The sequence below is a fragment of the Prunus persica genome, chromosome G5 (assembly GCF_000346465.2).
Source record: "Prunus persica cultivar Lovell chromosome G5, Prunus_persica_NCBIv2, whole genome shotgun sequence".
In the NCBI taxonomy this organism is placed as follows: Eukaryota; Viridiplantae; Streptophyta; class Magnoliopsida; order Rosales; family Rosaceae; genus Prunus; species Prunus persica.
In genome coordinates, this window is record NC_034013.1 from 11,230,329 (window position 1) to 11,244,606 (window position 14,278).

The window sequence follows — 14,278 nt, forward strand, 5'->3', positions numbered from 1 at the left end:
AAGAATTGAATACAAACCCTCCTGCCACAAGCACCACAATGCCAACACATGAGCTACTTGACCTTGAACCACCCCAACACTCTTTTGCAGGTAAAAAATTGGGATATTTTTCGATTTATGCATGTCATCCTTGTTCAAGGGCCATGTTAATCTTCTCTGTATCGTTCCAACTTTATCGAATGTCTCCGAAAGGACTCCGTATCATAAACTTGTTTCTCAGTGAACATACTCCCTTTCAGATTAGGTCGAGACAACTTCTTGAACCTCAGAGCTTGACTAAATGGGTCGAGTTGAATCATTTGTGTAGAAGGGCTTGCTTCCTCAAGATCCATTAAGAAATTGATTAAATAGACTGGACCAAACCCAATTCTAACTTTTAAATTTCACGAAAAGAGGCCCCACCCTTTTCTGTTTCACCTCGAAAAAATCTAGGTCTAAACAACTTATTTGTAAATGAAAGCTTCACTTGGCTTCAGGAGAAACCAATTTGGTACGTATAGCATTAGATTTTTTGTATTTTATAAATCAAATGACAATTCATTAATCTCAACAAATCAAACAATACTGTCGGCATGTAGAGACGTGGAACGTTCTCGAACAAATTATGTGGACAGAACCAAACGACGACGTGTCGAGCAATTTACTGGTTTCCAACTTTCCAACACATAACTTATGCACAAGCAAAACAGCGCCGTATCACTCCCCAGACATTTGGAAACGTCCTCCATGGCTAATGCAGTGCCTTCTGAAGCCAGCGATTCACCCGCCAGCATACAGTTCTCCCTCACTGACCTTTGGATCTTTTCAAGAGCCACCCACCAATAATTAATTAATTAATTTAATTACAGAAAAAAATCTGAAAACAAAGCCACTCTCAGTTCCCAATGTCTTCAGGTTCGAGCTCTACAAAATCAAACCCCACGCTCACTCTCATCTCCATTTTACCTTCTTCAATCTTGATCGTCGTTGTAGAATCCCTAATTTTCTTTAATTTCATTTCTCTTTCTTGCTTGGCAAGCTACAGTTCGCAGACGAATGGCTAACCTAGCCAACTCTGTGTGCTTGAAGCACTCCGTTTCTCTCTGGTTCCCTCATCAATCCCCAGCAGCTCACCGCTCTTCTTCAATCGGATTCAGAACCTTCCACAGAAGCTACGTCGTTTCGTCTTCATCTTTCTCCAATGAGAACCGGGAGTGAGTCATTCGAAAATTCAGTCTTTTCAGCTTGAAATTTCGCACCGGTTTTTAAATTTTTTGTGGAACTCTTTGTCTTTGCAGGTTTGTGATTGTTGGTGGTGGCAATGCGGCTGGCTATGCGGCAAGGACTTTCGTCGAACACGGAATGGCCGATGGACGCCTTGCGATCGTATCCAAAGAGGTAGTGAAATCAAATTTCCCATCCTTTTTGAAATTTTTTATTTGGTTATTGTTATTGAAGTTTTGGTGGGTTTTGTGAACAGGCCCATGCTCCTTATGAGCGTCCAGCCCTGACGAAAGGATATTTGTTCCCTTTAGATAAGAAGCCAGCACGATTACCTGTAAGCTGAAATCACACTTGAGTCTATGAATTTTGAGTATTTTCTGAAATATGACATAATGGTCTTTATGGTAATGTTATGGAGTTTAGAGTTTGAAATATTATTGTTATAGGGGTTTCATACTTGTGTTGGATCTGGTGGGGAGAGGCAAACACCTGACTGGTATAAGGAAAATGGGATAGAGGTAAATTTTTATTTTTATTCCTCTTCTTAGCATTTTTCCCAATTTTTGGAACTGCTTTATAAGTTAGTTTTTTGCAATGGTGCAAATGTAATGCTACAATGTTGTTGCGTTTTTTCAACTTTCTATTTAGATGTTCTATGAAGATCTGGTTTCAAATATTGATATCGAAAAGCAGACCCTGACTACAAATTCTGGCAAACTGCTTAAGTATGGATCACTGATAGTCGCCACAGGATGTACAGCCTCAAGGTGGGTTTAGATAATTTTTGACAGTTACTAATTAGTTTATATGAATTATAAGTGCTGATAGATTGTACATAGCTAAACTAAAGCAAAGCTGCTTCCTTGACAATGGTTTCAGGTTACCGGAGAAAATTGGAGGAAACCTACCTGGTGTTCATTATATCCGGGATGTTGCAGATGCTGATGCACTAATATCTTCACTGGTAAGCTTGAGATTAATTTGTTTTTAGTTTCTTTCCATGTTGCAATTACTAAATGAAGTGCATATGGAACAATGAAATAGATCTACCTCTTTAAACTTTTAATGCAACTGTTGGATATTGTCTGAGATTAATGGAGAAGTCCCACGTCATTTACACAAGTGTATACTGTTTGACGATTTAGCTGTATTGTTTTGTTGAGTGTCATTTGGCACTTCAAGGCAAACTTGATTGACATAACGCAAGTGTGCTTGCTTTCTACGCTGCAGTACACTATCATGTTCAGTCATAGTGTTTATTCTGCTTTTTCGATGTCTTATGAAGCTTGTGTATTACATGCATATTTTGACACTATATCTGCTTTAGGAGTGTAGTAGTTGTTGTTCCCTTCATTTCATTAATTATCAATTATTTACTTGTAGCATTCAGTTAAATGGTAAGTTATGCAGACCCTGGATAAACGAAGTGCAAACCTTGTAAATTTATTTTAAGAGGTTTAATTTGTTCAATAACTTTCTTTTAGTCAATTAATACCTGGTTACATGCTTTCTTGTAGAACTATGTTTTATTGAGGTTTGGTTTGTTGTTTGGACTAGTAGCATATTCCTTTCAGTAAAATTTCGCATATTCTTTTCCAGGAGAAAGCAAAAAAGGTGGTTGTTGTTGGTGGTGGTTATATTGGTATGGAGGTTGCTGCAGCTGCTATTGGCTGGAACCTTGATACAACTGTGTGTGTTATATTCAACTTGGTCCTTTTTATGTTTCTTCGGATGATATAACAAAAATGTTCATGAAGTGAAAAAAGTTTTAAATATGGAAAATTAGGATCTACATTTTTCTTCTCTTATTTTTTTTTATATATTTCTTTTTGAAGATCGTATTTCCAGAAAATTATCTTTTGCAAAGGCTGTTTACTCCTTCACTTGCCCGGAGATATGAAGAATTCTACCAACAGAATGGTGTTAAATTCTTGAAGGTACTCTCTCTCTCTCTCTCTCTCTCCACTTTTGCAAGCTTGACAGATATACTATGTGATAATTTCCATTCGACCTGGATTATTGAGCTCATTTAAGTGTCGACCAGGGTGCCTCAATTAAAAATTTAGAAGCTGGTGTTGATGGACGTGTAACATATGTTAAGCTTGACGATGGATCTACCATAGAAGCAGACACAGTAAGTTTCTGTTCCTACACATCCTTTGCTGTCAGGGTTTTTTCATCATTGTGTCACCTTCCCCATTCATCTTGGATAATAAATGAAGATTTTCAAGTTTTGTGTTCATGAAATTGGAATACTTTCTGTTCTGTTTCTTTCCTTTTTGCAGGTAATTATTGGTATTGGCGCAAAACCTGCTGTCAGTCCTTTTGAAAGGGTGGGCTTGGAGTCCAGTGTTGGTGGTATACAGGTGCATATCCAAATTTATGCTGCCACAAGTTGTGACACACAAATGACATTTTCCTTCTTTTTTTTTTGAGCATATAATATCGACATATATACTGTATTATGTATCGTGCACAACCTTAGATAGATAGACCCAGATTTACATGCCAGATTAACTTTATTCTGTTCATATTAAACATATCAGGATTTAGAATCCTGAATATAGAAATTTAACTTGGAACAACAATAATTTCAAAGTCTGATAGCCAGGATTAGTTCAAGTAGAATGTCTATTTTCTTTTTATTGTTGTTTTGTACTTTGAAAACCAAGGTTGATGGTCTGTTCCGGACGCGCGTACCTGGAATCTTTGCAGTGGGAGATGTTGCAGCATTCCCATTGAAGGTATAACTTTATTTAAATTAAGCAGAAAAGTATTTCTTATCTGAATTCTGAAAGAAAATGTGTTCCACTGAACAGATGTATAACCGTATAGCACGAGTTGAACATGTAGATCATGCTCGTCGTTCTGCACAGCATTGCGTTAAAGCTTTACTGAGTGCACAAACTGACATGTATGTTTGCCTCTCTATATTTGTAGTCTAGTCTTTTAGAATACAAGATGAATTTCATTTTTCTTCATTGCCTTGTGCTGAAACTTCCTTCTCGATGATTTGTGTTGCTGCACAAAAATCCAGATATGATTATCTCCCATCTTTCTACTCGAGGGTATTTGAGTATGAAGGAAGCCCCAGGAAAATTTGGTGGCAATTTTTTGGGGACAATGGTAAGAATCTGTGATGCTTGCAATTTTATTGGCTCTAATTTGTATGGTGTTTTTTTTTTCTCACTGTTGTCATTTTATTGAACAGTTGGAGAGACCATTGAAATTGGTAATTTTGATCCCAAGATTGCTACTTTCTGGATAGATTCTGGTAAACAATCTCTCTGTCTTCCACACTGTTATTTTTTTTAATTACAGCTGAAATGAAAAGTTTATTCATACTGTGCTTCAGGTAAATTGAAGGGTGTTCTTCTTGAGAGCGGAAGTCCTGAGGTACATTTTGTTATGTTTTACTCTCTTTTTTTGCTAGACAAGGAACAGGGCTGGGGCTTGAACCCTGACCATGTCGTTGGGGGCCAAGCTTTTGGATAGCAGTAATGATAGAGGAGTCGTAATGATAAGAAACAGATGCATGAATTAGTTTTCAAAATGGATTATGTGAGAGTTTTTCTTCTGAAATTTTGTACATTATCAGAAAAGACTGCCAATAATTCAACTAACTATCACACTATCTGTAATTACAAGCATATCTTTTCCTGTATGGCCCTAACACCTCATGTTGTGTTGTCAAGGAATTTCAACTCCTTCCGAAACTTGCAAGGAGCCAGCCTCTTGTTGATAAAGCCAAGCTTCAGAACGCATCTTCAGTTGAGGAAGCTCTAGAGATTGCCGGGTCATCGTTATAGGCTGAAAGATGCAGTATAGCAAGGAAAAGAGCAGCTTGTTTATGTACTGTTAATCAAAACCCGAAAGAGTTTTGCATCTACAGATGTTTAGGTAGAGGACAAAAGCTGTTTAGATGCCCTCATGCTTCATTTTATTTAAGCCTTCCCCCACTTGGGTGAAATTTGAGGTAGTTGGTGTAGACAGAGTTGCATAATCGAGGAGTATGCAGAGAAAGAGAGGTTGTATAATTCCTATGTTAGACAGGTTTTTTACCTGGTTAGTGCTTTAGGAATAAGTCATGCGGCTATCTGTATACAGTCAATGTTCTTTGCATAATAAATTGACTGTAATTTAGAGGCAGTAAAAGTAACTGGAGTTTACCCTATGGATAAATTCTTCTGAATACTCATCAATAGCAATCAATTGCGACAAAATTTATCCGCTTGGTGTTACCATCAAACAGAAAAATTTCTTATATCGAACTCATGAATTTAAATATAACCTTCAAATACTACGGTCTAAATCATTAGATTTAATGGATGCTATGTTTAAAATAAGGGAGATGACATCAGTGCTTATCATGTATGTGGAAACGTTGGTGGCGGGCGTTCGGTTATTCTAACTAAATTATAATATTTGACCAGAAAAATAAAATAAAACTAAATTAAATAATTAAAAGCATATGTTTAAATAGTGAAAAATATAAAATTAAAAAAAATATTGTGGAGTAGATGACAGTAGCCATCGATATCCAAATTGCTATCTTTATTTTAGGAGGCAATATTAATTATCTGATGGGATATTATCAAGTTGGAAATTTTTTATTTTATTTTAAATAGTTGTTGTTAGTGTCTGTCAGCCCGAGACTGGTTCCTCCCTCTCTTTTCCATTTCTTAGACATAAATTCTTATGTTGACTTTTCATTTCCATGCTTTTGCTATGAACCCGGATGGTTCTAGAGTAGTAGAATTTGTTGAAATAATCCTGCCTAGAGTATTAAACGTTTTTTTTATTTTATATTTCTTCTTCCTTGGAGCATAGGTTTTAAGATGATTTGATTGACTGAACACAGTCGTCTCGTGCACTTGCATCTCATTACTGAATTGACTCAATTTTCTCATTTCTCAGTATAAGTTTCAAAAGAAAACGTTGATCATTTCTCAATATAAGTTTCAAAGGAAAACGTGAAAATAAGATATGTATATAATTGACTCATCTAAAATGAGCGTGCGCACACACACACACACACAAATTTTATACACCTGTCAAACTGTAATTTGTTTATAAGAGAAAGGAAATCATTGCATTGCATGTAAAGAACTATCTACTTGGCATTATTGAGAGAAGGATCTAACTTAATGAAATGTGTGATGTTTTCGCTATCATAATTCAATTTCTTTTGTAACTTACATAAATCATGAAATTAAAAGAAAAATTAGAATAGACAATGCATGATAGAGGAGAGGACCACCAAAAATTGGCCTACTCGTAGACACACCTATTCTTTATGGAGTTCAAAAATTTGAAACAAATTTAGCTTCTTGCTCCAATAATGAGATGAGATCAACTAATAATAGAAAGTAAAAAAAAACAAAACATAGAGATATATTTCCCCAAACCCTAAGTCACGACGAAAGGTCACAATCCCTTGCACTACCTAAACGTACAACACCCCACAGCCTGAGTAGGTAGACAAGTACAAGCAATTCAGGCGCAGAGGAAACAGTCCGAGAGCGAGGACCACGACTGATTGGTTCCTTGTCCAACAAGGCAAGCCCTTCCCATCCATTTCCAACTCTAAGTACTTGACTTTTGGTTTGTTGGCTTTATATATTAAACCCGCGGCAGGCTTGGGCTCATTGGTCTGTCCGTCTTCCTCACGACTTTTCCCCTCTTGACTCCTCTCTGTTTCTTCTTCTTCCTCCTCCTCCTCCTCATAACCCTTTGCCCAGTTGGCTCAGTACAATTTTTGATTAGTTTTTGTTACTATTTTATTGTTCTTGGTCAGAGCTCAGGACCCAATTGAAATGAAGGTGTAGTTTCTCACTTTGCTTTCTAACCCAATCTTTTATGCTTTAGTTTCATTCCTTATTGATGCAGCGTTTTCTGCAACTCTCTGTTTTTTATTTATTTATTTCCTTTCAAAGATTCATGGGTTGATGGCAATATCTTTATCTGATATGCCTGATATCATATAGGTAATTAATTTTTAAAGACCTCTGCCTTTTATCATTTCAGAAAAATGAAACATCCTTTTCTCAACTTTTTTTTCTTTTCTTTTTGTCTGATTTTGTTTCTTGTTTGGACTTCAAACACTTTACCATCTCTATGAACATGCATGGTTTTGGTGACTGGTATCAGAAGAAAGCATTGATTTTTGGTCCGAGAAGGATTGTTTTGTTCCTTCCATTTTCGTATACTGATTGAAATTTCTTTTTCTTTTTGCAGAAGGTGGTATTGAAATTGGATTTACACGATGACAGGCAAAAGCAGAAGGCCTTGAAATCAGTCTCCAGCCTTACTGGTATGAACTAGTTAAGCAGATCAGTTTTTGTGTTTTTGGCTCCATCTGAACTTTTGATTCTTTGAACATAACGTACGTCAAATGCTTTCAATTATTTTAATTTTGAGTACATATTGGAGCATCCATGTAGCAGATTGTGACTGGACTCAAGAGAATTTTCAGTCATATATACTTTATTGAAATTTAATATTTCATGCACTTATTGGACTCTGTTTTTCCTCTGTTCTGTGATTTTTGCAGGCATTGACTCTATTGCTATGGACATGAAGGAGAGGAAATTAACAGTGACCGGCGACATAGACCCGGTCGATGTGGTAGCCAAATTGAGAAAATGTTGGCACACAGACATACTAACAGTTGGACCAGCAAAAGAAGAAAAGAAAGATGATAAGAAAAAAGATGAAGGCAAGAAGGATGATGATAAGAAGAAAGACTCAGTTGCTGAGCTTGTCAAAGCCTACGAAGCCTACAATCCTTACATGACCAAGTACTACTGTGTGCAAAGTGCAGAAGAAAACCCTAATGCTTGTGTGATATGTTAAATTAATTTTGCCATTTAGGGCCAGTTAATTGAGGATGGTGGGCATGGCATGCAGTTTGATCTTGTATTGGTAAGGCATCTGATCTGAATCATGTTTTTGAACCAATTGGAGGCCAACCAAAAGAACAGTCTGTGGTATGTACAGTAGTACAAGTAGCTTGAGAATAAGTGTTTGAAACTTTCAAGCATTTTGGTAGTGCTTGATATTCATTTTGGGGTTTTCCAAGTTTGCTGCAAATTGATCAAGCTAACATAGTTAATCATACTTAGAACACTGTTTATCCACAGTTAACTTACCTAACCTCTATCAGATTCATGTTTGTTTTGATCTCTCAACTTCTTGCTAGTGCAGTGCCAATTTAATCTGTTTAAATAAAAGGTGGGAAGAAATCAACTTTTGTTTCTTTGACAAGTAGTTGAAGCTTTATTTTAAAATCCAAAAAGGACAATGATGCTACCAAGTAATTTTTTATATATTGGAATAATTAATTTGAAATCTGTGGGATCAAGAAACCCACTTGTGTTTTATCAGGAACAAGCAGTGGCAAACAACTCAGTTCCAAACCCAGAAAAAAACAAAAAACAACCAAGGGCGGTGGCAAACAATAAATTTCACTTCCAGAAGAGACCAAAGCTTATGTTGAGTACTTTTCACAAGTATTTATACATATAAATGCATGTCATACATATTCTCAGTACTTTCAGGTTAAATTCAATACATCAGAAGAAGAACAAATAATTGCAGACTTGCAGTTGGTCCACATCCATTTTGAACTACAACCAAATGAAAGCATGTCAATTTATTTTTTATTCATATGACAAATATACCAGTAGCAATATGGCTGTTAACCATCAATTTCTTACTGTAATGTAGCCGGAGCAGTTTATAAATGTTACCTTGTTACTCACAGTTTTTATTTATTTTGGGGGGGTGTTTAAAATTAGCAATCTGAGATTGAAAAAAGTTAAGAGATAGTCTTGTAAGTGGTAACTTGAAAGGGCAACTTTTGGATGATGTGAAGTTTCCAATTAATAATGTCTCTGTCGCAGAATTATATGCTGCAAAAAGAAATGTTAATTAATTATTTAGTTAGTGCTCCTATTAGTGCAGAGGTTAAATGCAAATTTATAGGCCAGGGCACAAGTTTGGCTTTTAGATGAAGTGAGAAGACAACTTTATGATGATTTAGGGAGAGCGGGGTTTTCTCACACACACTGCGAAGGTGCAATGGAAGTTCGAATCTGAGACAACTAGTCTGCAAGTTTAGGCCCTTTTTCACTAAGCTACATCTCGTTGAGAAATAGAAGACCGCATATATGCCAAACCTTAATATTATCATTAAAATGCTTATATATGTGTAGCTGCTAGTGCCATGCCATGGTCCTTGGACTTAATAGTGTACAAGATGAAGTCATCTTTTCATGTTTTTTTGTTTACCAATAATCTAACTAATCTTTGGTTTGTTTAAGCAAATCCATCCCAACTCCATCGTTCTTTATCCTTTGATGGGAACATAAGAGAAAATAATGAGTGATTAATTTAAATTAATGTGAAGCAGATGGTGACATTGTAACAAGCAGAACAAGGATGAGTACTATTGAATTGATCACAGCTATCATGCTGATGAGCAGTATTTGCTTATACAAGCAAAAGATTTCTCAAAACATCCCCATTGCGGTGGGCAGTTTGCTCTTTTTGTCGCTTGGAAAAAGGGGATCAATGACATCACAGTTGACTTCTCGGTAGTGTCTTGGTGGCGGGCAACATTCAGGTTTCTAAACAAATAAACATATCCAGCTCCCTAATGAGTGTTTGTGAAGAAAAGGGCCACATCAAAAGTAAGGCTTCCTGGTGTTGAGAGGAACAGACCGGCCCGACCCACTAACGATATGGGCCGGACTAATACATCATGGTGATGAGTCATAGGCATGGGTGTAAACGAGCTAAGTCAAGCCGACGAGCTAAGTCAAGCCGAATATCATAGTGCTCAAGTTTAGCTTATTCATATTCTATGGAATTTTGGCTCGAATCCGATGAAAACAAACACAACACTTTGAGTTTTTAATTTAGTATAGAATTGCTTTAAAATTATTTTTCAAAAGATCGTTTATTCCAAATAAACTTCTTATAGTTCATAAAAAAAGGTCTTATAAACGAGTCTCTTACAAACTTTACGAACTGAAACTGGTATGACTCATTTTGAAAGTTGTTCTAAAAGACTAGCCCATCAAGGAAAAATAGGAACATGCTTGAAGCCAAATGTTTAGAAACACAAAACAGAAATTGATGAGACACCATGTCTCATGACAGCACGTGCACAATATATACTAGGGAACAATGAACAAAAACGATTTTCAATTTTCATGTGTTTTTTAAAGGAAATTCTGTACCACAATAATGTTTTCCAAGATGAAAATTCAACAAGATTTTCGCAGCCCACGTTCTTCTGGTCTAATATTGGTATATGGTCGTAGAGAGACCTACTATATATTGCTTTGCAGTTGCTTTCTCTGACTCTTTATGAAATGCATGAATCTATTAGGATTTCTTATATACACAATTGTTTTGATCTTAAAACATATTGATGTAAAACAATTAACATTGAATTAAATTCTTCAAATCTATTTTGTGAGAAATCATTACACACAAATACAATCTTTTTTTCACTGATCAGGTGAAAAGAAGGAAAAATGCACATCACTCTGCGGGTAAGACTGAAGAGATGGCATGAAAATAATTTCACAAGAAAAGAATTTATAGATTCTATCTAAGAAGAAGTAAGAATCTTTTGTTAGTCACGTTTTTTAAGTCATGGCTCGAACCAGAGGCGATTGAGGCGACATTATGCACGGCGACATCATGATGTCTTCCATTCGTCGTGATTGGAAGCTGAGCCTGAGGTTGCTTTGCCAGAACCTGTTGTTCTTCCTTGGCGCCACAGCCTCGTTATCTTGTAGCACGAAGGTTCGGATTCGAGTTAAAGCAATTTCCATGGTCTTGTCATCCATGTTGGCAAAGCAAACTCTGAACCAGCCTGGTTCAGGGCAATGGAAAGAAGAACCTGGTGACACATTGAGCTTAACTTCATGGATTATCGTGTGCCACAGCGCCATCTCAGCTTCAAATGTCTGCTCCTTGAGGAGCTTGTGCAAGTCCATCCATACAAAGAGCCCACCATTGCTCTTCAAACAACTTGTGCCTACCTGAGCAAGTCCCATAGTCAAGCGCATGTGCCTTGCTTTCAGCCTTTTAGCACTTTGTGCAATAAATCTGTCCACAAAATCATTGTCTGAAAGCATGGATGCGATCAGATGCTGAGTTTGCGTAGAGACTAAGCCGAAACTTGACATTTTTCGTGCGCAATTTACCACCGCATCATTGTAAGAATACACAATGCCAACTCTGAAGCCAGGGAACCCCATGTCCTTTGAGAGGCTGTACACAATGTGAACAAGGTTGCGGTCGCATTCGATATCTTCCTCTATGATTTCTGCAATGCTTATGAAGCTTGGCTGGCTGAAGACAGTGGCAGCATATATTTCATCACACACCAGGTGGATTTTCTTTTCATTGATGAAGGCCACTAGGCTTCTCAGAGTCTCTCTGTCTAGGACAGTGCCCAAGGGGTTTGAAGGATTGGTGATCAGCAAGCCCTTTACTCTGATGTTATCCTTTTGAGCTTTCTCATAGGCAGCCTCCAAGGCTGCTCTGGTGACTTTGAAACTGTTGGAGCTTTCACAAGCAACTGGAATAAGTTGCACCCCCGTTCGCCATCCAAGATCTCGATCGAAACTGCAAATAAATTCCAAAAAAAATTATCAATTGCTGCAGAATGGATATAAGTTGTTCAAAGATTATTTCCCTTAATTTAAACTTTGCTGCCTTTAAACAGTTTCATTATAAAGTTTTTCACCAGGGAAAATTTGTCCCTGCTTTGACTGCTTTTGACATGAGGTGGAAATTACCGGGCCACCATGAAAGGGTAAGAATTGTACACGAGTTCAGTGCATTCAGCTACTAAGATTTCAACTAATCTATATATATAAAGCAAAAGGCAAGAATTGTGAAACAATTCAAAATATCAGAAAATATCCTTAGTTAATATAAACATTAAGAATTAAAATTATTAATTAAATGAGGATAATATGATAAATTCATACTTTTTCATATTTAAAAAAATTAAAATGAAAAGAAAATCAGATAATGGATCCTATTTTTATGGAACACAACTACCCATCATCTTTTTTAATTCTAAAATAAATTTAATTTTTTTTTAAAAAAAACATCTTGCAGCTGCGGAAGTGCGTATGAAGAGGCTAGTTGGCTAGAACTAAGAAATGGACGATTTTTTTATAAAGAAAAGTATCCAAAGTCTGCACAGTTGTAAACTGTCCTCTAAAGGGGAAGTGGACCTCATTTTCCCCAAGCATCTTTTTCCTTTTTGTCAAAATGTAATACGTATTGAATGGTTTTTAAGACAATCTGCTGACCCAGTTGTAATTGATCGTTTTCAGGCCCCCACCTAAGCTCAAGTTGGTCGAAAGTCATAGAGTTGTGATTTGAAATAAAAGTCAAGGTCCACTTATCAATTGCTAAACGTCTCATTATCAGGCAAATGGCCTACATTATTAATTTAATCTTTCCCGAAAGAATATTAGAGCATACCCTGGATAATAAGGAACAGGCACCAGAAATGCATCCCCAGGATCAGCCAAGCAGAAGGCTATCATCTCATGAGCTCCGGTTGCGCCTCCACTCATAACAATCCGGTCGGGGTCAAAGGTGACTTGATTTCCTCTCGTTTTTCCCATGAAATTTGCAACAGCCTGTGGATTTATCACCCCAATAATTATGTCAGTATATAGCCAAATGTTAATGAAATATTGCTAGATTAAGGTAACAAATCAATTATGCTAATAAAAAGTGCAGCATATATATCTTGAGTGCATACATTTCTGAATTCTGGCAGTCCATGATAGTCCTGAAAGATAGCTATGTCTTTGAACTCATTTACTCCTGCTGCTGTGCAAATGGAGGCTTCTGGGTTCTTCAAAACCCACTCTTCAATCAAATCAAAGCATAGCTGCACACAGAAGAAGAGAAAACAAGAGTTAAGTAATTATGCTCTTCAAAAACCACCTAATTAACTTGGAAAAGAATGAAGAAAGGTTTCATTTTTGGAAATTCTTACTTGATTTTCTGCAAGACCCATCTGGATAACCCCATTAGGGTTCTTGGTGGGATGAAAGGGATTACTATCATAAGCCTTCCAGCCATCAAAGTATGGAGAATTTTCACCATGCCCATTTCCAGTTGCCATCTTGGACAAGAGTTGCTGTTGGTTGCTCACAGTGAACCCCATTGTGTATATGCCTTAAAGATCCTTGCAATGCAGTGAGAAATATATCTATCAAAGTGTAAATTATTTATAAAGAGAAGAGAGGAGCAAGAGGGTCTAGTCTTTTGGGCAGCGCTAATGGTTTGCTTTAGACCGCTATGCAAAGCCTAAAAGAGATAAAGATATATGTAAGTTAGTTGAGGAATGCAACTTCCTTAATGGTATTTATAAAGTAAGCAGCCTGGTCGGAGAGACGAGTATGCAATATTAAGTTGGACTTTTGTTCTAAGGAAATGAGAATCTGATGAAGTTTCCTATGAAGGAGCACAATGGTCGCTTCTTTGAAAATCTGGTTACAGTAGGTGGGTGTTTTGATGTTCATTTCCATGTTATAAATTATACTAAAGACTTTGAACCTGAGCTGGGGAAAAGAACTTTCATGGTCACTTCCTTATGTAAAGGACAAAGCTTGTAAGTTAAAGTATCTCTACCGTCAGCCATGATCGATAAATTTCATGTTTCATATTCTAAATGGGGTAATGCTAGGCTTATCACATTTTTATACCACATTATGTACTACTTCTCTAATAGAGGTGGAGCCCACCAATATAATGGGGCCCACTTCTATTAAAGAGGTAGTACGTAATGTGGTACGAAAAATGTGATAAACCTAGCATTTTCCTTCTGGATGTGGGTCTATATTTAGTAATGTTGGTGTTGATGGCTCAATACAAGCCATTATGTGTAAGTCCATATTGAAAAATTGTTTGGACCCAAATTCGGCACACCCAAAACCAAGAGACAAGCCCATGATAAAATTGCCTGCCCAGCCCAAAGACTTGAGAAAAATAAAAATAGGATCCAGACAGATTGGGCTTCACG

At 36.8% G+C, this 14,278-nt stretch overlaps 3 protein-coding genes across 3 annotated transcripts; 2 read left to right on the forward strand and 1 right to left on the reverse strand.

Moving 5' to 3' along the window:
- LOC18777529 (monodehydroascorbate reductase 5, mitochondrial) lies at nucleotides 694-5,426 on the forward strand. Its single transcript, XM_007209910.2, has 17 exons — nucleotides 694-894; nucleotides 1,025-1,193; nucleotides 1,278-1,377; nucleotides 1,460-1,537; nucleotides 1,650-1,721; nucleotides 1,852-1,970; nucleotides 2,083-2,167; nucleotides 2,803-2,892; nucleotides 3,039-3,140; nucleotides 3,248-3,337; nucleotides 3,489-3,569; nucleotides 3,876-3,947; nucleotides 4,023-4,117; nucleotides 4,241-4,329; nucleotides 4,415-4,477; nucleotides 4,559-4,599; nucleotides 4,899-5,426. The coding sequence occupies exons 1-17, from the start codon at nucleotides 885-887 to the stop codon at nucleotides 5,010-5,012; spliced, it is 1,470 nt and encodes a 489-aa protein (XP_007209972.2). The 5' UTR covers nucleotides 694-884; the 3' UTR covers nucleotides 5,013-5,426.
- Nucleotides 6,839-8,349, forward strand: LOC18776796 (heavy metal-associated isoprenylated plant protein 39). The gene is made up of 3 exons (XM_007208824.2): nucleotides 6,839-7,025; nucleotides 7,441-7,516; nucleotides 7,757-8,349. The coding sequence occupies exons 1-3, from the start codon at nucleotides 7,020-7,022 to the stop codon at nucleotides 8,056-8,058; spliced, it is 384 nt and encodes a 127-aa protein (XP_007208886.1). The 5' UTR covers nucleotides 6,839-7,019; the 3' UTR covers nucleotides 8,059-8,349.
- On the reverse strand, nucleotides 10,660-13,610 carry LOC18775762 (1-aminocyclopropane-1-carboxylate synthase). Its single transcript, XM_007209957.2, has 4 exons — nucleotides 13,250-13,610; nucleotides 13,010-13,141; nucleotides 12,724-12,884; nucleotides 10,660-11,850 (listed from the first exon to the last, which is right to left on the reverse strand). Exons 1-4 carry the CDS (start codon nucleotides 13,418-13,420, stop codon nucleotides 10,863-10,865), a joined length of 1,452 nt encoding a protein of 483 aa, XP_007210019.1. The 5' UTR covers nucleotides 13,421-13,610; the 3' UTR covers nucleotides 10,660-10,862.